Here is a 25854-nt window from a genome sequence, read left to right on the forward strand (position 1 = left end):
ATGGAAACCTCATCAACGTTATTTCCTCTTTCACAATTGTGTGAGGGCACACATGAATATGAACACTGTGTGCTTCACAAGAGTATACTCCAAACTAAATGTATTGTTTCTCTCAAACCGTTCTTCCTGCATTCCTGATTATTGCTCCTGGAACCACATCTTTCAGATGTGCAATCGTGTGTGTGTGTGTGTGTGTGTGTGTGTGTAAATTTTGAAAAATATATTAGGGTGACATTGGTTAATAAAGTTATATAGATTTTAGGTGTACAATTCTATAATCACATGTGCAATCTTTTAGCCATTTTTTTATTTTTTCTCCTATTTTCTTCATAGAATAATTGGTTAAATTTTATTTCTATTTTTTTTCTGCATTGACTCTCAAATGTGTCCTCTAATGTACAATCTTACTAACACTACTTTAAAATATTTTTTTCTTGAACTATCTTCGTAGATTTTCTCTTTTTGTCCTCTCCCTTTATAATATTTCCTTATTCATTTATTTTATCAAAAATCCCATTGCCTTCTGATCTAAAATCCCACTACCACTGGTGGGGTCCCTTGGCCTGGCCTGAACCCTCTCACAATCCAGGACCCCTTAGGGGATGTCAGAGAGCCAGTTTTGGCCTGATCCCCGTAGGCTAGGCTGAGGGACCCCACCGGCGCATGAATGCGTGTACCAGGCCTCTAGTATGCATATAAGATCTTTGGTTAATCTCTTCCCACCCTCCCCTCTCCCCCCTTCCCTCTGAGATTCATCAGTCGGTTCCATGTTTCCATGCCTGTGCCTTGGGTGTCTGCCCCCTGGTGGTCAATGTGTATCATAGCTACTGGTCAAACGGTCGCTTAGGCTTTTATATACATACTAGAGGCCCGGTGCACAAAAATTTGTGCACTCGGGGGGGTCCCTCAGCCCGGCCTGTGCCCTCTCGCATTCTGGGACCCCTCAGGAGATAACGACCTGCTGGCTTAGGTCTGCTCCCGGGTGGCAGAGGGCAGGCCCAATCCCTAGGTGCAGCCCCTGGTCGGGCTCAGAGCAGGGCCGATTGGGGAGTTGGGGCGCCGCCCCCTGTCATACACGGAGCAGGGCGATTGGGAGGTTGTGATTCCACCCTCAGTCACGCTCAGGGTAGGGCTGATTGGGGGGTTGGGGCACCATCCCCTGTCACACTCAAGGCAGGGTCGATGGGGAGGTTGCAGCGCCAACCCCTGTCATGCACAGAGCAGGGCCCATCAGGGGGGTTGGGGCTCTGTACCCTGTCATGCACAGAGCAGGGCCCATCAGGGGGTTGGGGCGCTGCCCTCTATCACCCACAGAGCAGGGCCGATCAGGGGGTTGGGGTGCCGCCACTCTCACACTCAGGGCAGGGCCGATGGGGAGGTTATGGCTCTACCCCGTCACACACAGAGCAGGGCCCATGGGGGGGGGCGGGGTTGGGGCGCCGCACCCTGTCACAGAGCAGGGCCGATCAGGGGGTTGGGGCACTGCACCCTGTCACACACGGAGCCTCAGGGCAATCAGGGGGTTTGGGCGCTGCCCCCTGTCACGCTGATCCCGGTGCTGGGAGGCATATTACCCTTTTACTATATAGGGTAGAGGCCTGGTGCATGGGTGGGTGCCAGCTGGTTTGCCCTGAAGGGTGTCCTGCATCAGGGTGGGGGTCCCCACTGGGGTGCCTGGCCAGCCTGGGTGAGGGGATGATGGCTGTTTGTAGCTGGTCACACACCCTTCAGGGTGTGGGTCCCCACTGGGGTGCCTGGCCAGTCTGGGTGAGGAGCTGAGGGCTGTTTTCAGGCTGGGGGGTGACTGAAGTTCCCAACTGCTCCTTTTTTTCTTTTTTCTTTTTTTTTATTCTGGGCCAGCTTTAGCTTTGAGGCTTGGCTCCAGCTCTTAGGCATCTGCTGCTGAAAGTAGGTTTCTGGCCTTTGCTTACAATGTTGCGATCCTGCTGGCTGAAGCCCGGCAGGTTTCTGGGGTTTTGTTTAGCTTCTATGTTACTTACATAGTTGCTTGCAGCTCAGAGGCCTGCAGCGGCAGGCGGGGAACGTTGGAGTCCTCCGTCACTGAAGCAAGCAAGCCTCATGTTAGTTTCAAGCTGCCTGGCTGCTGGCCGCCATCTTGGCTGACAGTTAATTTGCATATTACCCTGATTAGCCAATGGGAAGGGTAGCGGTCGTACGCCAATTACTGTGTTTCTCTTTTATTAGATAGGATAGATACTGGCAGATAATTTACTTAAAGAATATTTACCAACATTTTACTTACCTATTCAAAACCTGTTGTTGCCTTGTCATTTTGTGTTTTACTTCATAATCTGATCCTGGTGTTGAAGGTCCTGATGCGTTCTTCCATTTTTTGCCTTCCCCTGCTTACCGCTCAGGCTTCATTGTTACATTCCCTGAGCTATTTGCTGTTCACTAGAGATACCCTGAATTTCCCTAGCACTATTTATTTGTTTTGTTCCTTCTGTCATTTTTCTCTTGGCCATTTCACCTTTTTAGATTATGTGTATGTCCTGTAGTGTCATGATCTTGTACTGTGTTTTTCGTTGTCCTATTAGAAGCAATCTTGTCCTTCTTCAGATGCTCACAGCAGTTTCTTTGTCCTGATGCTTACTTTCTCTTCTGCATTGGAGTCATTCATGGGTGTCTTCATACTAGATAAGCCCTTAGGGGGAAGGATGAACTGACTGATTTGGCTTTTAATTCATTTAAAATTTTTTATTTACATATAGTAAAATTCACTTTTTTATATTAGGGAAGGATTTTTTTGAGTCTTGCTTATATATATATATCACAATATCCTGCATACTTTATGCATTGCATAAATATATGTTTAATTTGGGGTAAGTGAAATCTTCCTTTTGAAAGCTATGAAAACTGGGTTTCCTCTGTTAAAAACGCTGCTGTTGAGGTATTGGGGCATTGTTGGTAAGGGATCAGATACAGGATCAGGAAGCATATGTACACTTGGAATATGGGGTTTGTCTTACTTAGAGCACTAGAGTGAGGACTGTTCACAAGACTACACTGTTAGTGGTTTTAATTATACAGTTGCCATCGATAATGAGTATAATCGAGCAGGCAGCCATTCTAGTTTCAAAATGATTGTTTATTTTTCTTTTGGTTTCCTTACTGTGGAATATTTTAGTCCTTATTCAATAGGGAAATGAGACTGCTACATTCAAAAAATAACTTTTTCTTTTTTTTTCTTTGTCATTAATATTTCATTCACTAGCAAGTCTCGGGGGGGGGGATCCAATGGTTTTTAATAATTTAAAAATGTTATATTGTTTCATCTCTCTATTGTAATATTTTCTGGGATCAGGGTGGTAGATTAAAGACTATATTTCGCTGATTTTGCTTCATATCCTTGTCTCAATTTCTCTTCTCAAACTCTGGACGTCCTGGCATCCCTGTCCCTAGGCCTCGTCTCCTCTATCCAGTGACACAGTGGTTTCTGCTTGGGTCCCACCCTGCTCCAGGGAGATGGGACGTGCTGTCCGGGAAAAGCCAGGGGAACTTACCTGGGCACTGCCTTTCTACGACCATAGCCACCCGTTTCTGTTTAATTTGATTCATCTCTAGGGACGTCACATTTTTATTTTTTTACTTTTCTTCAGCTTTTAAAATTATTATCAGTATGAGGGTTAGTTCCCTGGAAGCTACTTTACGGTGCCTGGAAGAGAACTCCTGGGCATCTGCATTTTAAAGAGCAAATTAATAAAAATTAGTATTTCATGCAGGCACATTCAAGACATTTTGCCCAAGACATCAAGTTTTAGTTCATATTGGGAGCTCAAGGTGATTTTTTTCACTGTATTGCTCCAAACATAAAAAGAAATCTAATTTTCAGATTCACCAAGGGGGAAAATACAGTATAGCTTTGCTATAAGTCATTGGACATTGGAAGCAGGTCAGGAGAACTGGTACCCACTGCTGTTATCATGAGATATCAGTGTTCTGCAAAAACAGTGTCTGTGATATGCATGTCACTCGATGCATATTGGTTTATATTCACTGATCCATAGTTACCTTAGTGAAGAAACAAGACCTACTCAGGTTATCCTACGGAAAATGACAGTCTAGTAAAGGCTCAAAGGCTATATTGTGGAACCAAAGCGTAGAGAATCTAAGACCTTATCAGCAACTGCATTTGGGACACGTAAAGCTATGGAAACAGACTGCAACCTTTAAGTCTCTCTCTCCTGTGGGTCTCCTGTTTCTCTCTCCCTCTGATCGCCTAGTTCATTCTTTATTCTCTCTGTGCAGATTGGTTTTCTTTGATTTTTCATCCATATAGAAAGGTAGTTGCCCCAAAGAATTTACATCTCCTCACCTAAGTTGACCAGCAGAGACTGTATCCCCCTAATATGGGTCTGGGAAAGTGAATCTGATTGGCTATTGAGGGTTGGAGGACCCCCTGGTGGGATAAGGTCTGGCCAGGAGGGTGGGATTCCAGGGTAAAAGTATGGCTACCAGAGTCAACTGTGTGGTTGGGGACCGGTTCTTAGACAAGGAAAGAATTTTGTAAGCTGGGAAGTTACTATAGGAATCAATCGCATTAAATACCTAGAAGGATTGGGTGTTTCATTGAGTAGCTACCTGGATAAACAGAGAAGCGGCAGACAGGCAGTGTGTTAATTTTAAGCCTATAATCTCCATATTTAGTTTTAGAAGACTGTGAGTGTATAACCACAAGCACCCACAGGCAGTGTGTTTAAGAGGATTAAATGGTAAATGACAAATGTATTCAGAGTGATGCTAGCAATGTTATATCAGGTTATAAATCTCAAAATCTCAGCCCTGCTTTATACATTGTTAGATTTTGGACTAGCATTTTAGCAACTACTAATTAAATATTATAGTGGAGGAGATGCCTGACCATCCTAATTTGTATGTTTTTTTTAAGCATTATATACTTTTGCTTCAACCACAGAACTATCTAACATACCAGTACTCAAAAAAATATAGTGAATCATGATCTCACTGGGATATATAGATTTTCAGGTGCTCTCCAACTGTATTTTCATACTTCCTATCTTTGTTTGAAAAATTAATGCCTTTTAAGGTAAACTTAAAAACACCCATAAACTTTGACTTTTATTTTTTGAACTCTTGATCAATAAGAAACAGCAGTTTCTGGTCCTTAAAAAGAGAAAAGAAATGAGTGTCTGAGATATGAAGGAATTCAGAGCCAGCAAGAACACAGGGTTACTTTTTGCGAATTTCTGTGGGCAGGATGTATTTGATATTATATGTAAGGCCCTTTGCCCCAAGATTCCAAGCTTTAGTGATTTTCCCCAGGCACTCACAGGTGAGTGCTTAGGATATTCAAGTATAATTTAGCAGATGCACTACATTATCCACAATGATGTAGAATCACCAAGAAATTATGTGGTCATAGTTTATATTTATGTGGTTATTGTAGAAGATTTAGCCTAATTCAGCCAGATTTAAAGCATTTTAGGAATAGGAGCTTATTTGTTCTTTGAGATATTTAAAAATGCATTTTTTACCAATTTGGGTGTAAAAATCATACTTTACCTGTTTTAAAGCAGTATTTTCTGGCTGGTGGTGAATGCTATTGAGAAAAAGGTGCAAAATACATCAAGAAAATAAACACTGCAAAGCCTATGAATACCTTTCCCTCTTTTATTTTACTTCTATTATAGGTTTAAAAATATATATATATGTTGATTGATTTCAGAGAGGAAGGGAGAGGGAGAGAGATAGAAACATCCATAATAAGAGAGAACCATGGATCAGCTGCCTCCTGCACAAACCCCGCTAGGGATCAAGCCCACATACTGGGAATCGAGCCCACATCCCAGGCTTGTTTCCTGACCGGGAATTGAACCTGTGACCTTCTGGTTCATAGGTCGATGCTCAACCACTGAGCCACGCTGGCTGGGCTCTATTATAGGTTTTATATTGAGGACCCATTTATAGGGCTCATTCTGTTTTGGAGACTGTCTCTAATTTGTATATCATAATATATACATCAAGGCTTCCTGTCACATACTGTTTAAATATCAGTAAGTCACTTTTTCTTTTTGGTTTTCTGGTATGTTGCATGGCTCTATGGTGGGAGTAAAAAAATATAGTGCTTTTAAGGATTGTAGCATTTATATTTCAGGTAGTCAGGCATTTTTCATGAAATAACTAATATTGGTAGGCAGTTTGGGTGAATACCTACTGAATAATGTGTAAAATTGGTAGTTTAAGAGTTCAGAAACGGGGACCATTGGCCTAGATTAGCCTGGGAAGGACTCATTGAAGAGAAACAGTGGAATTGTTTTTGGATGGATTTGTTAGGACTTATTTAGGAGAGAGGCTAATCTAGGTTAGGAATTCTGGAATGGAAGGCCCAGGCATATTCAGGGAAGAGTAAAGTGGGTGATTTTTTTCTTTTTGTTGTTGTTAATCCTTACCCGAGGATATTTTTCCATTGATTTTTAGAGAGACTGGAAAGGAGGAGGAGGAGGAGGAGGAGGAGAGAGAGAGAGAGAGAGAGAGAGAGAGAGAGAGAGAGAGAGCGAGAGAGAGAGAGAGAGAGAGAAACATTAATATGAGAGAGACACATCAGTTGGTTGCTTCCATGCCTTGTCTGGGGTTGGGGATCAAGCTTGCAGCAAAGGTACGTGCCCTTGACCAGAATCGAACCCGTGACCCTTCAGTCTCTGTGGACTGACACTCTGTCCACTGAACAAAACCAAATAGGGCTAAAGTGGGTGATTTTGACTAGTGTTGGGTTCATTGTGAGGAGAATAAGATACTATTGGAAATAGATATTGAGATCAGATGTTTGTACATTGTGAGATGAGTAGCCTTATGGTAATAGCAGCAAGTGCTTGATCGTGTCTGGAAAAGACTAGAAGAGTACGAGGTGAGAGACAGAAATTTAAATAGGAAAACTGAGTTGAACTAAGTTGGTTGCTATCAGAATGGACAGGAAGGGACAAAATAATAGTTCATAAAGAGTGATTAATGGACTTGGGGACTAACTCTCTTATGGATACAAAGGATAAAGTAATATCAAAAGATGGTTCTGAAGTTTTAAATCTGGAGAGCAGTGAGAATAAAAGACTACAAGCAAACAAAAAGACAGAAGGAATTATTGATTTTTTGGGGGAGGATGATTTAGGTTTCAGAATTTAGGGTTGATTTTATCAGTAAGTATGTGACTATGTCAGTGCAATATATGATTCCAAATCAGGGACTGGAGCTTGTGAGAGAAATCAGGAGTAAACTACATCAAGGTAAAGGAACTAAATATGTGTGGAGGCTATTTCTAAAGTTGGAACCTAAATACAAAAGGGAAACAAGATTATAGGTCAGGGGTAGGCAACCTTTTTGTGAGTGCATGCCAAAACCAGCAAAATCTCTGACTCAAAATTCTTCTGCATGCCAACCATAATTTTTTGAGAACATGTTACGCCTACTTGGTATCTCTTAAGGTGTACGTATGTGAGTGAAGAACCTTGAAGAAATAATAAAATTCATTCAAGCGGCAAAAACACAGTATATGATGATGAAAAATACATTTATTTTTTAATGTATACATGTACACTGATAGTCCAACAGAAAACTTTATGACTTCATTTGATATTATCAGTGGGACTTTTGCTGCTGCATCACTGATGACAGAGATTTTACATCAGGTTTATATTTCGTGACCTTCAGAGAGATGCACGAGCTACTACTTTCATCCGTCAGGCTACTCCTATTACGAGACTTAACAAAATTCATCACTGAGAACAAAGATTCACAATTGTAAATGGAAGATTATAAGAGAGGGTTTCGCTTGCCAGCAAAAGTTACTGGCGTGCCATGTTTGGCACGCGTGCCAGGGGTTGCCCACCCCTGTTATAGGTAGATCATGGGGTCCAAAGTAAGATTTTTGTTGAGAAGGTTGAAGTAGTACATATTTATAGGTACGGAGAAGCCAGTGGCTGGAAGTAGACTAACATTGTTGAGAAGTAATAAATTGGGGAATTGTTGATGTGGAGAAAAAGAGCAGTGATCTTAAAATATTAGGGTTTTAAGGATGCTGGCCAGTTAGATTCTGGCTAGTCAGTATTTTATTGCTCATGGCCACTCAATGAATTCTAGGACAAGTAAGTACCTCAGAAGAATTACTAGGTCAGTGTATTTCATACTTTGGTAGAAACATCCTTCTGTCATATTGGTGTTAAAACCAGACGTCTTCCTATGTTATATCAGTTTGATATTCTCTTCTGGTTTACTAGCCTTCTTTTAATCACAGATTCCTACAAACTTTATTGGTATCAGTGTCAAATCTACAAATTGAGTCCCTCAGTTGAGTTACTAACGTAGAGACCCAATTCAGTACTTTCTGACTATTGGGCAGTTTGAGTGATGTATTAACAAAGATGGTATTTGTCCTTATATTACCTTATCATCATGTTGAGTAATATTCCAGTGGCCTCATAAATAAACATTGACCAATCTGTTAACATATTTTATACTTTCCCAGTATAAATTTTTATTTTGCAGAATATGAAACAAAGCCCATTTACTGCCACTTACAGCCATTCTTATTGACAGTTTTTATGCTTTTAGTGAGAATAACGTGTCATGGGGAAGAGAGCACGGGCTCTGGAGCCAACTAGACCAGCTTGCTATACTTACAAGACGTAGGCTTGTTTCATTTGCTCCTTCAGACTGTTTCTCAGAGTAGTTTAAGGTTCACAGCAAAATTGAGGGGAGTGTACAGAGATTTCCCAATAACCTTATCCCTCCCAGACATGTAGGCTAGTTTCTAAATACCACTGATTCTCACTTTCTTCCTCTCTAAAATGCAGGTAGTAACTCCTCCACCTCATAGGTTTTAGGGTGGCGAAGGATCCTGTTTTTAAAGTGTCTAATATTTAATAAGTACTCGTGGTGGATGTGTTCTCCGATTAGAGACATAATGGCTTTAAAACTTACTTGGGGCAGCATTATGTTTATGGAGTGCTTTCTAAATGTTTTTTATGATAATGCTTAATATGGTCCTCAGACTTTCACTGAATGAATGAGTGAGTGAATGTAAATATGCCTGCAGGAATAAATAGTTACACAGTAGCCGGAGTCTCTGAAAAGTTTTTACTTCAGTCTTGGGTAGAATTGCTTGCCTGTATGTCTATAGGACTTGGGTACTGAAGGATTTAAATGTGGTGATTATGGAATGAGTTGATGTGCTTAGTCCAGGGTAGTTATTCTGTTTCCTTTCACAATAGTGGGGACTTCTGAGAACAGTGGTCTTACAATCTGGAACAGTTGATTCTAGCCCAGGCCCCCACCTCTGAGACTCTAAAGTGGATTCATTTTATAAGAGGACCCACTGACAGTAGTTGATCAAAAGCTGTTTTTTGTTTATTTGCTGCTTTGAAGCTCTTAAGATGAGTAGTGGCCCTAGAAATTACTCATCGGCCAGGACCCTCCACCTGCTATGGCCTGTGGCACCTCTGAGCAGGCTGGGTAGAGGGCTTGTCCTCCGTGCCGGCACCATGGACCCAGAGCCAGGCCCCCAGCTGCACGCCGCATGCCTGGGCCTCTGCTGAGCCTCCTTTTCTCCTCGTAATCTGAGAACTTACGTGATACAATTTTGCTCTTCTAAAACGAGGAAAAACATCTAAATGGATGAGCTCCTTACCTGCGGCATAGTAAGCTCTCAGTAAATGTGTCATTGTTGCTGATGATGCTATAATTTGGAATAATCAATGATTAAATTATGACTAAAGGATAAACTCGACACAGTGCCTGGTCCATAGTAGACCCTTAATAAAAATGTTCCCTTAGAGCATTTCAGATCTTGCTCCCCAGCAAATGTCAGTTTGGCTTAAATAAACTCTTTTTTTAAAAAAATATTTTTATTGTTGAAGATATTACAAATGTTCCCCTTCCTCCCCCCACCTTTGTCCCCCTTCCGGGCCCCTCCCCAGGCCCTCACTGCTCGATTATCTGTTCATAGGTTAAGCATATATGCATAGAAGTTCTTTTGGTTAATCTCCCCCCGCCCCCTGCCCCCTGCCCCCTGCCCCCTGCCCCCTGCCCCTTCCATCTACAATTCATCAGTCTGTTGCATGCTTCAATGTCTCTGGATCTATTTTGTTTTCTAGTTTATTTTGTTCATTAGACTCCACATATAAGTGAGATATAAACTCTTATTTTACTCCTATTTTCAAATGCCCACTACACACTTTCCCCCCTAGTTTTCTATGCAGACAGAGAGAGTAGATGGCTTCTGGGTAGAATAACTTCCTCAGATCCACCACTGGAAATACGAATAGCTGGGTTACTATACTTCTACGTGGCAAGGATGAGGATTTAGAATTAGGTTCTTATGCTTTAAAATTGCTTTTTCTGATAGCACCTCTAAATGTGTGTATTACATTGCTTATCTGATTCTACAGATGCTGTTGACTGAGTACTTGGACATGAAAAATACTCGTACGGCCTCTGAACCATCAACTCAATTGAGTTACGCCAGCACTGGACGGGAGTTCGCAGCCTTTTTTGCCAAGAAGAAACCTCAAAGGCCGAAAAATTCTCTTTTCAAGTAAGTATCTCCCTGTTGGTCATATAGCAGGTGTTAGGAAATGTTAGATCCAGGCAGGACTTGCTACTTAATTGATAGCCATTACTTCACTCAGTTAAAGTTTTGAAATAATTTATAGGAAGTGAATGTATATTTAACTTTGTATACTTTAGTTTTTTGTAAGGGGAAGTGGTCATATTGGAATATGGTTATTGGACTATCTAGAATTTTTTAAAAAACTGCAGTTTATTTTTGGGGAGCTTTATATATAATGAAGGAAAATTAAACTCTCCAGTTGTTTCTGAGGAATTTATATGAAATGAAATGTAATATTTCAGCCTTTGAAAAACCCAAGTGCCAAGAAGCAACCTTTGTTAACAAAGTTGTGTAAGTCTGTCTAACTAAGTAGTATTGGGTTTTGTTTGATTTCATAAAGGTACAATCTGGATTTTTTTCCTTCTAATTACTATCTTAGCAACAGCTAACAGTTATATTATTATTAACATTGATAATGACAGCAATAGTAGCTACCATTGATTGAGTGCTTACTATTGCCAGATACTCTGGCAGATAAGTTACTCCAAACAGTCTCAAGCATAATTCAGGTTACATCAAACTTCAGCAGCTAGAGTACTGGCTAACATTTACTGAGTCATTACTGAGTGCTAGCCGAGGCATGAAGCCCTTTTCATGGATTATCTTATTTACTCACTATGACCTTACAGGTGTGGATTCAATCTTTAATCCGATTTTACATGTAAAAACAGCAAGAACAACAACAAACTGAAGCACAAGAGAGGTTAGGTAACTTATGTAAGTTTACCCAGCTAGCAAGTGCTAGAAGGAGTATTTAAATCTTGGTAGACCTATGTGTCCTTTTGAAGAGTTAATAGATATTTAAGAAGTTGTTTCTATAAATCTAAGCATGTAAAATGGCTACAGAAGTATGTATTAGCGCAGTGTTTGGAATACTGGAAGCTCCAGTATTTTTTACTGATTCACTTTTGAGATTTGTTTTTTTAGGGGGGCAGGTTCTTTTCTCTTTTTTAGTCCTCACCTGAGGATATGTTTCCAATGAATTTTAGAGAGATTGGAAAGGAGAAAGTGTGTATGAGAGAGAGAGAGAGAGAGAGAGAGAGAGAGAGAGAGAGATAGATGGGGGGGGAGAGAGAGAGAAAAAGAGAGAGAGAGAGACGTCACCTGATTGCCTCCCTTACCACCCTCCTGGGAACTGAATCTGCAACCTAGGCATGTGGTCTGACCTGAATGGAACCAGCAACCCTTCAGTGCACGGCGGGATGACCCTCCAACTGGGCCAGGGCTTTTTTGTTGTTGTTTTTTAAATCGTGGACTATAGAGTTCTTAATCATTAAGGAAAGTTTCAGCACTTCATTTATCTTGTGTCTAGAGGAGAGGAGATTTACTCTTTTCACAGTGGAATAAAATCCATTCTGTTTATTGAGTGCATTTCTTTTTTTTTTCTTTTTACAGTTTATTCAGAGGTTAGATGCAGTATCAGAAAAACTGTTTTCATCTGCAGGTGATGTAGAACCCCACATGAGCCATGAGTAGATTAAAGCAGGGGCAGTTATTATCTCACACAATAAGGATGAATGTAGAGGACTCCTTACCTCACCAGCACAGTGTCATCAAGGACTGTGGCCCTTCCCATTTCTCTGCCTTTATTTCCACTCCAGTAAGAATGGTGATGCCAGGAAGTAGGCTGTGTTCTGCCTATAAATCTGTTTTTAATTAGTAGTCTTTATTGTTTATGGCAATTTTAGGTTTTTAGAAAAATGGAGCAGCCAGTGCACTGAGTTCCCTTATCTTCCCCTCTCCTGTAACCTCCTCTGTCAACATCTTGCATGAATCTGGTAATTTGTTATACTTGATGAACCAATTTACACTAATAAAAGAGATAGATGCAAATTGACCATACCTTCACAATGCCCACCATCCAGTCAGGAGTGAGTATGCAAATTAACATGCTATCTTTGTTGGGTTAATTTGCATATGCAGGTGCCATGGTGATGGCACAGGCATTCTGCATTGCCCCAGCTGCTCCAGGCCTCTGGGCAGTGTGGGAAGGCGGCAAGGTGCCAGAACGAAGGCAGAAAGGCGGCTTCGGGCTAGAGCGAAGGTGGTGCCGGCAGCCAGGGTAAGGAAGGCCCATTCTTGTACAAATCTTCGTGTATCGGGCCTCTAGTATTTATATAATTATTAGCTGAAGTCCACTGTTTTCATTAGGGTTCACATTTTGTTTTCTACAGTTTTATGGGTTTTAAGAAATGTATCCTGCTATAGATCACCATTACAGTCTCATACAAAATAGTTTCACTGCCCTAAACACCCCCCATTTTCCACTTGTTTATTCCTACTCCTTTTTTCCTGCTCCCTGAACCTTTTATTGTCTCTACCTTTGTCTTTTCCAGAATGCCTTTCATAGTTATAGTCATATAATATGTAGCCTTTTCAGGCTTCTTTTCCACTTAGCAATATGCATTTAAGGTCCTTTCATGTCTTTTGTAGCTCAGTAGATCTCTCTGTATCGCTGAATAATTCCATTGTGTGGATGTACCACCATTTTCCCATTCAACTATTGAAAGGTGCCTTGGTTGCTTCCATAAAGCTAATATAAGCACTCATGTGCAGGTTTTTGTGTCCTGTATGAGTGTTCAGCTCATTTGGGTAAATACCCAGGAGCATATGGTAGACCACGTTTAACTTTAAGACACGGCCAAACTGTCTTCCCAAGTGGACCTGCCTCTTCAAATGCTTTTAAAATTAATTTAAATTATTGCTTATACATTCATTAATTTTTCCTGCCAGCGACAGATCCCCTCTGCATGTTTTCCTCAGGAGACAAGGACTGGGTCTCTGTCCATTCCTGAAGTAGTCCCTGGCAAGGGCAAGTAGACTGGGTGGTCACCTTAAACCAGTTAGGTTCACTCTGGGACAGGTCTCAAGCTACAGAGGGAGCCACTTTTCCTGAGCACAGGAAAGAGAACTGCTGAGAAGAGAGGAGGCAGGTAGCAGAACCCCAGTAGAACTGGAGCTGCGCCAGCAAGCAAGAAAGGCGGTGGAAGGAAAAGGTAGTGGCTAGGGACACTGAGACTGCCTCAGATGCTGCCTGTTAGGCTCCTCCTCCTCTCCTGTCTCCCTCTCCCAGCTCAACCCGCCACCTAAATGTAGGTGTTGTGCTGAAATCAGGTTTCAGGGTTTTTAGATTTCATGCTCTCAACTGTCACCCCTGAGACCACACAGCCATTTTTAAACATTTAGCCAATCCTGAAATTGTGGTCCTGGAAAACATAAAATGTTGGAAATGAATAAATGACTATGAATATTTGTCGCATATTTATTATTATTGCATAGAAATAAAAACTCCTCGCCCGCATAGGCCATTATCTCAGATCTGCCTTTCTTAGTCTGGGTTCCACGTTCAGTGGGCCCTGTGGTCCGGAGCAGATCTCCCTGCTTGAGGGCCTCGTGCCTGTGCTGCAAAATAAGGTGAGACTAGGTCATCTCTAGATCCCCTTTTACTGTAAAATTGTACCAATCTGTGACTTGTTGCAAACATAAAAGCATTCCCAAGGAATACATCAGGTCATGAGGATGAGGATTTTGGTGAGCTGTAACCTGTTTTTATCACATCTGTGAAGGACTTTATTGCTCCCTCTAATTGCCCCGAGCCAAGGTTAATTAAGTGTGTTTAAGTTCTCTCTTATTGTATAATGTGGGCCTCTCCATTCTTTGCTCAAGCGTTTATTTCTTTCCCTTGTCATTTCTGATCAATAGCTGTCAGCATGCTTTTCGGAGGCCAGCGGCTTCCTTTTTCTACTTGACTGGCAGGTGGTACTTTACTGCACACTGGGCCTTCCTTCTGGCTGTGAGTGTCCTCTTAGTTCTTGGCAGGGTGCAGAGAGAGGATCAAGCAGCCCAAGTGTCCCCCTCAGACTGACATTCAGCTTAGTGCGCCTAGTCCTTGTCAGAGGATGGATAAAGGAGGCAGAATTAAGGAAATGATGGCGCTCCCTCCTTGTGGCCAGGAGCCTATTCTGTAACTGCTGTTCTTCCATTGTGGAGCTGTTTACGCCTCAATGGCAGCAGTTCTTCCACGGATGTCTCCTGTCAGCCTGGTATTCTGACTTTGAAGATACTGGGTTGGAAATGGAGCTACTTAGCAGAAGATTTACTGTTTGATAGAGTCACAATTTTAACTGTTTCTTCCTTACCTGCAAGTTTCTCTTAAGATAGTGATTTTCATTTGTGTGGGGTTTTTTTGTTTGTTTTTTGTTTTTGCTATTTATTATTTTAGATCTATGTTCTCTATCATGAGCCTTCTCCTCTGAAACAGTTCCAAGTGAGTGTGGGCAAACACACGTCTGGAGCTTGGTATGTTCCAGAGCATTTCATGTGGCAGGTGCGGGTCAGAGCCTGGCAGTCCTTTCGAAGCTGTATTGTGTGTGAGGATTTAGCTGCCTCGCTCCTTTGGTGTAGTTCAAGGGTGGTGAACATCTGGCCCACGGGCCGTATAAATCCCGTGAAATCATTTGGTCTGTCCCTGCCAAGGCATTAGGGGTGAGTTAATTAAATGTTTGACCAAATATAGCAGGCTAATTTTTAAGGCCATCATTTCGTATGGCCCACAAATGATGTTATAAATGTCGAAACGGCCCTTGCAGAAAAAGGTTCCCCATGTCTGAATCAGCAGCATTCCTAGCATGCCCATTGTCTAATCCTCTAACGGGGGACTTAGAATGGCACGATGTCTGCTCTGAGCATCCAGGACTTCTGTGTGACAGCTGGCAGCTGCCGATAGCTTGTGAGCTGGATAGGCAAAGTTAGAATGACCTTATGAGCTACTCTTTGCTGTGTGTGTTGGGATCCTGGCAGAGGATCTGGAGACCAAAGAAAGTTGATCAGAGTTGTGCCATCTGAAGTGGAAAGTGGGCACAAGATCCCAATGCCATTGTGGAGGAGCGTTAGCCAGGAGCTCGTTCATAAATCCAGGTCTGTGCCAGCCCACGCCTGGCCTGTTGTGGCGTAGCCAGAGTGTCCTGGTGTGGCCCACTGGGGGCATCACAGACTAGAGGAGAGTACTTTGGAATCTGTAGCCCGCATCGCCTGTTTGGTTACCACCTGACCATTGTTTCCCTGCGTTTCGTGCAGGTTTGAATCGTCCTCCCACGCCATCAGCATGAGCGCCTACTTGCGAGAGCAGAGACGGGAGCTCTACAGTCGGAGTGGAGAACTCCAAGGTGGGTGATCAAATTTTGGGGGAAAAATTAGTTTTCTGGAGGAAGACCTGGAGTGTGCACCGTGCGAAGTTCAGGTTTGAATTCACAGGATTCTTTCAAGGGGCAAGGGTTTAAAGACTTGATAACCTGCTTCTTCTATCATTTCCTAGTATCTGTGAACAAGCGGCTAAAGCTATCACTGTGGCCACAGGACTTACACACCTGCCAGCATTCAAATGGGAGCTCAAAGCAAAAAGAGACACCATTAGTCTCTTCTGCTTAAAGATGGCAGATGTGAGTCCGGTCACAGTCCAGGGAAATGTCAGTCCGTGGCTCCCACCATTGCTTAATGTTCTCAGTCCCTCCTGGAATATGTCAGGAGTATCTGAGATTTGGAAAAAGGCAAATTTGGCTTCTGTCATTATTTAAAGGGATGAAGGATGCCTTTAAATAGTATGTTCCAAATAACATAACTTTGATACACAGGTTATTTGATACCCAGATGTGACTACTAAACAGGGATGATCTGAAGAAAAAAATAAGTAATTTAAGTAAATAACAAATCAGACCAACAGCATTTCCTTCTTTGACAAAAAGGACCTAATCATGGTAAATGTAATCATTCCAGAAAGATCTGTGAGGGCCTGCCACGTGCAGCACATTCTAGGCTTCGGAAGGGATAGAGGTCAAGTGCAAGGAAAGAAAAGATAATGACTTGGGATCCAGTTCTGAAACCAAGGCATGCATGTCAATAACAATATCAGAAAGTGAATGTTACCAACTGAGTAGATGGTATGCATATGATTACTAGAGGAGATGAGGAAGCAAATGATTATTTGAGGTATCTTAGAACTGTGGGCTTTCCTATGATGGATGGATAAGACGACTTTCAGTTTCAATGCATTGGAGGCACTTGGGATATTTTGAGGTGACCAGCCTGGACAATTAAATATTTAGTTTTTAAGACTCACCATAGCTCTACATCAGCGGTTCTCAACCTGTGGGTCGCGACCCCTTTGGGGGTCGAACGACCCTTTCACAGGGTTGCCTAAGACCATCAGAAAACACATATAATTACATATTGTTTTTGTGATTAATCACTATGCTTTAATTATGTTCAATTTGTAACAATGAAAATACATCCTGCATATCAGATATTTACATTACGATTCATAACAGTAGCAAAATTACAGTTATGAAGTAGCAAAGAAAATAATTTTATGGTTGGGGATCACCACAACATGAGGAACTGTATTGAAGGGTCGCAGCATTAGGAAGGTTGAGAACCACTGCTCTACATCAAAATGTTATGATGTAAACAGCCAGTCTTTCTGGATTTAAAGACTCTCGCCTCGATACTCCTATGTTTACCTTTGTTATTAATATAAATGTCTGCATTTTTCTAGCGATCCTGCTGTGCTCTCCCATAGTTACATCAGAGTAGTAATTCCAGAGCTCAAAGCCTAGAAATATGTTTGAGGACATAAGGAAAAGGAGATTAGCCTGCCAGCATTTTATTTAATATGAAAGTGTTGCTGTATGTGCTGGAAAACATGAGGTTGCATCTCGGAGTCTCCAATCACAGGAGCATGGAGAGTTAGCATTGGAGCACAGGAAGGAAAGACCCCTCTGATGGGACAGAGAGCGAAGGAGGATTGTGTCCCAGGCTGTGGCTGGCGGCCACCTCCTTGGGAGCTTAGGGTGGACTGCAACGATTGTTTGGGAGGGACTGATAGAAACACAACGCACATTTTTGTAGGACTGGTCGGACTTAACTGCCGCTTGGGGAGGGTGTAACTGATTATCTAAGGCTAGAGGTGTCTTCCATACTCACAGTGTCCTAATTTTAATTTTAGAATTGGCTTAAGAAATAGTTCAAATTTACCTGCATAATTTCTTGCCCCCTGGCTTTTAGTACATAAAATTCCTTCAGTGGTGACAAACAAAATCTTTCTTTTTTCGCATGAATCCTGATAATTCATTTTTATTCTTTAGTAAGTTTAATATTTCAGAGCAATTTTAGATTCATAGCTTAATTGAGTAGAAAATTAGAAAATGCCGAACCCCCCCACCCCCTTCCCGTGTACGCACAGCCTCCCTGCCATCACCTTCTGCTCCACCAGAGCCCTGCATTCAACACTTAGACCCCCAGGTGGTTACGGGCCAGCAGTGCAGCCTGTCACTCAACTCAGGCACAACTAGTCGACAAGGATAAACCACTGACACTGGATTCTTTCTTTTTTTTGTTAGATAGTGGGTAAGAATAGTAAGCACTCTGGGCCCTCGCCGTGGGGGATGATTTGCAGTTGTGTCCCCCCACCTCCCTGGTCTCCTGAGAGAATAAGAGATCGTGAAGTCTAGAGGGTCTGGATCCAGATTGCCCACTTTTCAAATTTAGCTTCCCATTTACTAGCTTCGTTTTCTTATCTCTAAATGGGCATAGAAATAATAGTACTTATCCACGAGGTTGTTGTGAAAGTTAGGTAAGTTAAGATGTGAATAGTGTTAACAAAATGTAATTTTATAGTAAATGCTATGCCTGCCTCTTTCTCCTCAAGTATTATTGTAATTGCTAGTACTGTCTCTTCAGAGTTTTCATATGCATTCTGTTTGTCTCTTTGTCTTGGTAAATTCTCAGCTTTCCAACTTAAATTTAATTGTAACTTATACTGAAGAGCTCTCCTCTCCCTAATCTAACACAGACAGACACATATGCACATGGATACATGTGTGTGCACATACATGTGCAAGCACACATGAGCATTCACTTGCGTGTGCGCGCACGCACACACACACACTGAAGTTGTGGGCCCTGGTGTGTGCTCACATCCTTAATGTTCTCTTTCTGAGCACTTTCCACACTATGATGTGGATTAATGCTCACTCGTTGGAGTCTGCCACAAAACTATAAGCTCCACGGGGGAAATACTATTTTATTTCCTGTTCTTAGTACAGTGCCCGGCGTAGTAAATGTTCAGTAAATACTGGCTGACTCAGTGACCGGAGGAAAGAGGAAGCTGAGGTCTGAAGCAGGATAAAGAGCTTACCTTTGAGAGGTAGGAAGATGCCCAAAGGAGATGTAGAGGCTATGTGTAGATTTTTGTTCTCTGAGGTTGTACGCACCTTTACTAAATAGAAATGTTGCCCTTGAGTCTGGCCTAGGACAACACCGCTGTGTGTAATTGAAAAACATTTAAAAATCCAACTACGTTACAGAGGAATTTTATTATGTAAGGATGGTTAATTGAAGAGTCACTATAATCTAACTAGGAACTTTCCCATCTTTCAAAACTTAATTGAAGTATGGAACTTCCAAGCAATAGTCCATTGTACTTTCCAGTGTTCAGCAAAATAGGAGGATTTATCTCTGGTTACAAGGCGAGATAGTAGTTAGCAAACATATCAAGCTCAACATAATCATTAAAAAGCAATTTTGCTGAGCTGACACATCACCTGCCTGGTGCGAGAATAGATCAGCTGACCAGGTTTTGTAAGGTTTGGTGGCATTTCATTCAGGAACAAAAGTTTCTCTACTGAATGCTTTTCACATTTCAGTAGGAAAATCACACCTATTTTCCATTAAAAACGGCCATCCTTTCAGTTATTCTATTACTCTGGTCCTTGGACCACCGTGAGATCTGCCTTTCAGCTTGTCCTCAAGAAGGGATAATGGAACTGTTCAGTCAGATCATTGGAGGGAGGCAGACGATCTTTGTCTCTTCTCAACGCCGTGGAGCTGCAGGCTTTGCCTCCTAGAGGTTTGGTTCATCGGGTCAAATTTCCTTCTGTTGCAGGCAAAGCAGTAAAAAAATCCACCAGAAAAGACCATCAAAGTAACATTAAAAATAGCTCCAATTTTACAGAAGTTAAGTTCCTGCCAACATTTTCAATTTATCATGCAATTAAAAATGTTATTCAGCAGCACACAGGGGGGAAAAAGAATGGAAAAAGATGAGATTTCTTTGGTATCATCAGCCCATCTCAATTGGCTCTGTTAGAGTACAGATGGTTCGTTCTATAGTCTGCCCTTGGCAATTGGGCTGAGGAGGTGGGGATGCTATTTCAAAGCGTGTGTGATAACAGGTGGACATCTAACTTGTGAGTCTGTGTCTACGTTAATCATAGACTTCCTGTTGTTTGGAGCCTCTCACTGCTTCATTGTAGTGCTTAGACAGCCGTGTTGGTATTAGTTTTAATGAACATTTAGCTTGAGTGTAGCTTTTCAGGTTTAATGTGTGATTCACCGGGAGGATAAGATAACTGATGGACAGATTATCTCAAAAAAATAACAAAATATTGCCGCTCATGTCCAAAGTAAGCTTTTAGACTGTTTAGCCCCACGGTGCCTCTGCTTTCTCATTTCAGAAATAGAGCTGACGCCTGGCTCGTGGGGCTAGGTGATCAGAGTGTTGGCCCACACTGAAGGGTCTGGGTTAGATTCCTGGTCAAGGGCATGCACTTGGCTTGCAGGTTCATTTCCGGCCCTGTCCTGGGCATGTAGGAGGCAACCAATCGATGACACATGGATCTCTCTCTCTCTCTCCCCCCTTCCCCCTCCTCCTCCTCTGCTTCTCCCTCCGTTTCTCCCTCGCTCCATCCCTTCCTTCCACTTTCTCTAAAAACCAATGGGAAAAATATCCCCTGGTGAGGATTGGCAACAACAAAATAATAATAAAAAATAGAGCTGTTATTAGTTCTGATCACATAGGGGGATATTGTGACTATAAAATTAGATATTCAAACCCTGGAACAATTAGAATAGCTGTGATAGATTTAAATTAAAATGGTGCTTTAACAATGTATCATTGTGGAACTAGAACTGTGCCCAGTCTCACTGCTGCACTGAGTTGGGTTTCCTCAAGGCCACCCGTGGCCTCCATCTTGGCCGGGTCAGTGCTTGCTTTTCTGTGTTCATCTCACTTGATCTGTCAGCAGCTATTGTTTTTATCTTCCCCTGATGTTCTCCGAGTCTTCTCAAGCGCTCTCTGAAGTGTCTCAAGGTTTGGTCTCGAGATCTTCCCTGTGCTCACTCCATAGACTCTCCGCAGGTGATCTCAGCCGGAACCATGCTCAGCTTAGTGCCTGGGTGCAGATGACCTCCAGCTCTGGGTCTCCTGCCCACATTTCACTATTCTCCCTGGCCTCTTCCAGCATCCTGCCCCCACCCCCATCAGACCATTCTTTACTGCATGTTTTTTTTTTATTTTTCTGTAATACTCCATAAATACATGTCTTGTTAAATTTCTACACTTGCCTCAGCATACCCAGAATGCAAGCTTTATTCATTAGTGCATTCCAGTGCCGAGGACAGTGCCTGGCTGGAAGAGACTATAAGAAATATACCATGAAGGCGGCCTCTAGCCTCAATATCTCCAAATGTGTTATTTGTAGGAACAAGCCTACTTATTTGAGAAGCCCTAGTGGGAGCATTGATAAACAGAATAGGAGTCCTGTGATTTGTCTTCACACATGTTTAAAGATAATAAAACTCCCGGATGGGTAGAGAACATTACTTGTCATTGATCCAAGTAGAAGTATATACTCAGTTTTTATTAGTTTCTTTTCTGTCTTGGGGCTACTTAGTGCTTCTATTTGCACTTAATAATATTAGCGTTAGATGCCACTTTCATTCCCATTAGTTTAATGAGTGGCATTTCTGTAGCTTTGACATTAAATCAGCCTGTAAAGCTCCACCCACTTGAGAATTGACTTCTCTAAGTGGTTTGCTTTACGTATAAAGATGGAAGCACTGACATCTGGGAAACCTGGGCTCTGATACTGACCTGACCTGTATTTTTGGAGTTTTTCTCTCTAATGGGTTTTTGGTGACTGGGGTTGTGAATACTTCATGATTTTGTATGTAATTAATCTGTTTGGAAGTACCTTGCTTTAAGGCAGGGGTGGGTGCAATATACAGAAATCCATACATGAAACCTATATGTTCATCTTGATCAATGTCACACCAACTAATATAATGAATAAAGTTAAAAAATAAATTATATATAAAAAAAAAAGATAGGGATGGGGAACGTCCAGTCTGTGGGCCATACAAGGTGCTGGAAATCATTTGGTCTGGCCCTGCCAAGGCATGAGGAGTGAATTAACTAAATGTTTGACCAAATATAGCAGGGTAATTTCTGGCCCTCAAATGGTGTTATAAATATCCACATGGCCCTTGGCAGAAAAAAAAGTTCCCACTCCTGAAATAGGTTAACTATGAATTGATTTTTCTTTTTACAGAAGGATATATAATAGGAGTCTCTTAAATAGCAAGCTGCTCTATAATGGAGCATTTAAAGCAAGATTTAAATTGCGCACACATTTTCAGGGACACTTTGGCTGAAATTAGGTACAGCAATTTTATACTCATACCACATATTTGTTCCACAGCCTTAAATATTAGAAGTGCTTGTAAAGCTTTATGTCCTGAAATTTGATTAGAAAATTCTTTGTAGTCTTTTCAATTTTGCTTGATGACTTGTTAATAACAATATGCAAGGGACATGAAAAAATGCATGCTCTTTTTCTTCTGAAAGTTGCATATAAATATTTCAAAATAACCTTCATCTTTCATAATTATCTCTTCTGTTGTAGGTTCTAAAATAGTGTGTAAAATTAATTCTTCTTCCTCTTGTATATTTATATCCTTACTTTTAAAAAGACTGATCTTATATGTAAGATTTGTCCTATAATGAAATTATAGTGCAGTTTTTATAAATGCCAACTTCTTTATCTGTTCCTAAGTAGTAGTATTAAATATACTCTCCTCATGTTATGCACAGACCAGTGCATTGTTTCAAACTGTTTAGAAAATAAGAATATTGTTATGCCAAGATTGTTATTGAGTGTACCATCTCGTAGCCTTACTCTATGCAATGTAAATGTTTTACTTTAAAAAGTTCTTTGTGGATTTAATTTACATAAAGTGGATTTATTTTTCTGCATAACCCAGCTCATTCAACACCCTCTGCAGCCATGGTAGCTGAAGCAGGTGGGGGAGCCCGAGGTCAGGGGACAGTGGATCCCGAGAGTGAAGAGCTGCTGCAGAGCCTCGGCGAGGCCTGAGAGGAACCTCACTTTGAGAAATAACCTTGGTTAGTGAGCAGAACTAGCTGATGACAAATAATCTTATTCTTTTTTTGAATAAAAATTTTGTTCTACTAATTGTCATTCATTCAAACAGAAAGAAGGAATGCTTTAAAATAAGATACATATTTGAGTTTTAAAAATTGTACATATGCATTTTTCTTTATAATTCAAGTAATAGTTATTTTGGAAAAAACACACACCAAAGTATGAAAAAATAACAGCAAAAACTTCTAACAAAATATAACAGAAAATTCTAAAAGATTCTTTGTTATTTTTCGTTATTTGGTTCACATTAATATCGTAATGAGAAAGAAAAAAACAGTTTTGCTCATTTTTTAGTCTTTTGGATCATGAGAAATTAAATTTTTGGCAGTTTGAGTACTTGATAGGATGTAACTAATTATTATTGAGCTTTTTAAGAAAATAGGACAACAAACCCTTATGGTTTATAGTGAGAGACATTAAAAACTGATGAGGATGCTACATAAGTTTATCATTGTTTCAGTAAGACACGTTTCAGAAAGTAATGTTACATTTACTAATAGAAATGATCTTATCTGAAGTGATGTTATCAAAATTCAGAATAAATTGATGTAAACATGTATGTAATATGATGTCTAGAAAGTGAAACAGTAGGTTTTAATGGTAGAGAGTGCTTTAGAACTCAAACCTAGAGCTTGCAAACTCACTTTTCAGTCATAGATCCTGTCTTCAGTTTAAGTCTTATTTCACAGTTCAGTATAGAAAACGGATTAAACTGGAGATGGTTGATCTAAGTGGGGTTGTGGGCCCTGAGACCCAGCTGCTTAAATGCCCACTTCATCGTTCCCTTTTCCCTTCTTCTGTGGGGCACCTGAGGCACCATTATAAAACCAAATACTCAGATGTGGGACAGAGATGACATTGCACTTTTGTAGGGATATGATAGAGTAGTCATTAATGGGTGCTGAGACCATTGATTCTTCATAAACAAAACAATACATTGACTTTGAACCTTATGTCATTTAGGAAAATAAATTTTTGATGGGTTGAGAACTTAAATTGAAAGGCAAAACCTATTGACAAGTGTTCTTCATAGCAGAATAACAAAAACCTGGAAACAACTCAAATACCTAGGTCAAGAGGAGAATGGATTTGTAAATTGTGGTATAGCCATACAGTGGAATGCTATGGAGCAATGAAAATAAATGAACTATACTAAGCCTTCCCTTGGTTGAATCTCAAAGGCACATGTATAGTCTAACTTCATCTGTATGCAGGCCAGAAACAACTGAATAGTTGTCTTTTTTAGTCATGTACATCCTCATGTGTTCGGAGTGTGAAGAAGGCAAGGTGGGAGCATAAATATGAATCTCAGGTGGGAGATCACACCTGGAGAGAATGGAGGAGGATAGACAGAGAGAGGAGCACAGGGGCTTTGAGGATTATGGTACTGTTTTGTTACGCTAAGTGGTGGAAATACTGTTTTTTTGTTTTATTATTTTTAAAACTGTGCAAATATCATATACACTCATATACATTTGATAACAAAAAAATAGAAATATAATCAACTTTAAAAAATGTTAAGTCTTTAAACATAAAACCATACCTGTAGTGTAATATTTCCATGTAGAAGTCTAAACCACATTTGGAGTTTTCTGTGACACGTGATTGGTTGTTTGGCCTGCCCTGTTCCACTGGAACCCCTCCTGTGCCTCAGATTGTTGATGTAACTAGCACTGTGCCTAAGGTCCTTCATGAGAAGACAGCTTCAGGACAGGGGGGCTCCCTCCCCACTTGCCTTTTTCTTCCTCTCCCTCGTCTTCCCTCAGGGTGTCAGAACCTAGCATTAAGGGAAGCCAGCAGTTATTAGACTATTGTCGCCTCACCTAGGTTTTCTAGGGCTTTCTGTTTATTTATTGAATCTATTCAGATCTCTGATGATTATTTCACCAGGCCTTTAGGATACAATAACTAACAGAACCCTTTGAAGGCCGAAATGGAGAAAGGGAACATGACTGTGTCCCAGAAACTGGCACTTGTCCCCCACATTTGTTTTCCCTTCCTGTGCATTAATAGAGGCTCTGATTTTCAGCCAGACACATGGACACCCAAAATGTAAACATTTCTAAGCTTTCCTGGCAGCCACCCATGCATGTAATTTAATTCTTACCAGTAGGAAGTGAGTGAATTTGATGTGTGCAACTTCACATTCACTGCAACTTATATTTAAAGGGAAGGGATAGGCTCTCTTTCCTTCCCCACCCAGTGCAAGGATGAGGATGTTCACACACACAGTATGATGGAATGTGGTGATGCGCCATCCCAGACCATGCAGGTGAGATGGCACCCTGTGGTGGCAGAGCAAGGAGATAGAAAGAGCCTGGGCTTCTCATATGTGGGGTGTCTGTCACACCTCTGATGAACAGAGCCACTGTCCCATCCCAGACTTCTCCATGAGAGAGGAATAAACTGTCTCAAGTCACTAGTATTTTGGTTCTCTGTTCCTTTTAGCCTTACTTTTAGATATCCTAATTAATTCAACATGCAAACAAGTGATCACAGCACAGTGGTCCGCATTGTGCTGGAGTTGTATATGTGTAACCGAGATGTGTATACAAGAGCTGGGAAAGGCAGGGAGGAGTTCATAAGTACTTAAGTTTCAAGCTGCTTATAAAGGATGAAGCAGGGGTGGGCATGGCAGGGGTAAACGTATGAAAATGAGGCTAGCTTTTCTCGTTTCATAACATGAACCGGTTATAATATTTTCTAATAATTGAGTCACTTTATGTTTCTAGATCTCCACTGATTACAATCTTACTTTCAGGATAGAAAGAACACTAAAGCTGCTGTGAATGACTTTGGCCATTATCATTATAACAATAAGAGATTAAGAATTGGTAGGAACCTCTGGTGTACTAGTGTGATAGAAAAAGAAAAGTCATTATTATACTTGAGCAAAAGCTAAGTGTAATCACACACTGGATTTTCTGAATGGTGGTC

The 25854-nt window shown here is 41.2% G+C and overlaps 1 protein-coding gene across 2 annotated transcripts in view; it reads left to right on the forward strand.

Annotated features, from left to right (window-relative positions):
* The window catches only part of EXOC4 (exocyst complex component 4), a 750050-nt gene that overhangs the window by 207677 nt on the left and 516519 nt on the right, over window positions 1-25854 (forward strand). For both annotated transcript variants that reach the window (XM_081102441.1, XM_081102440.1), the window contains exons 8-9: window positions 10419-10564; window positions 15716-15804. In XM_081102441.1, coding sequence (XP_080958567.1) covers window positions 10419-10564; window positions 15716-15804 — 235 coding nt within the window. The remainder of the gene's footprint in view (window positions 1-10418; window positions 10565-15715; window positions 15805-25854) is intronic.

The sequence above is a fragment of the Myotis nattereri genome (assembly GCF_964212035.1).
Source record: "Myotis nattereri genome assembly, chromosome: 11".
In the NCBI taxonomy this organism is placed as follows: Eukaryota; Metazoa; Chordata; class Mammalia; order Chiroptera; family Vespertilionidae; genus Myotis; species Myotis nattereri.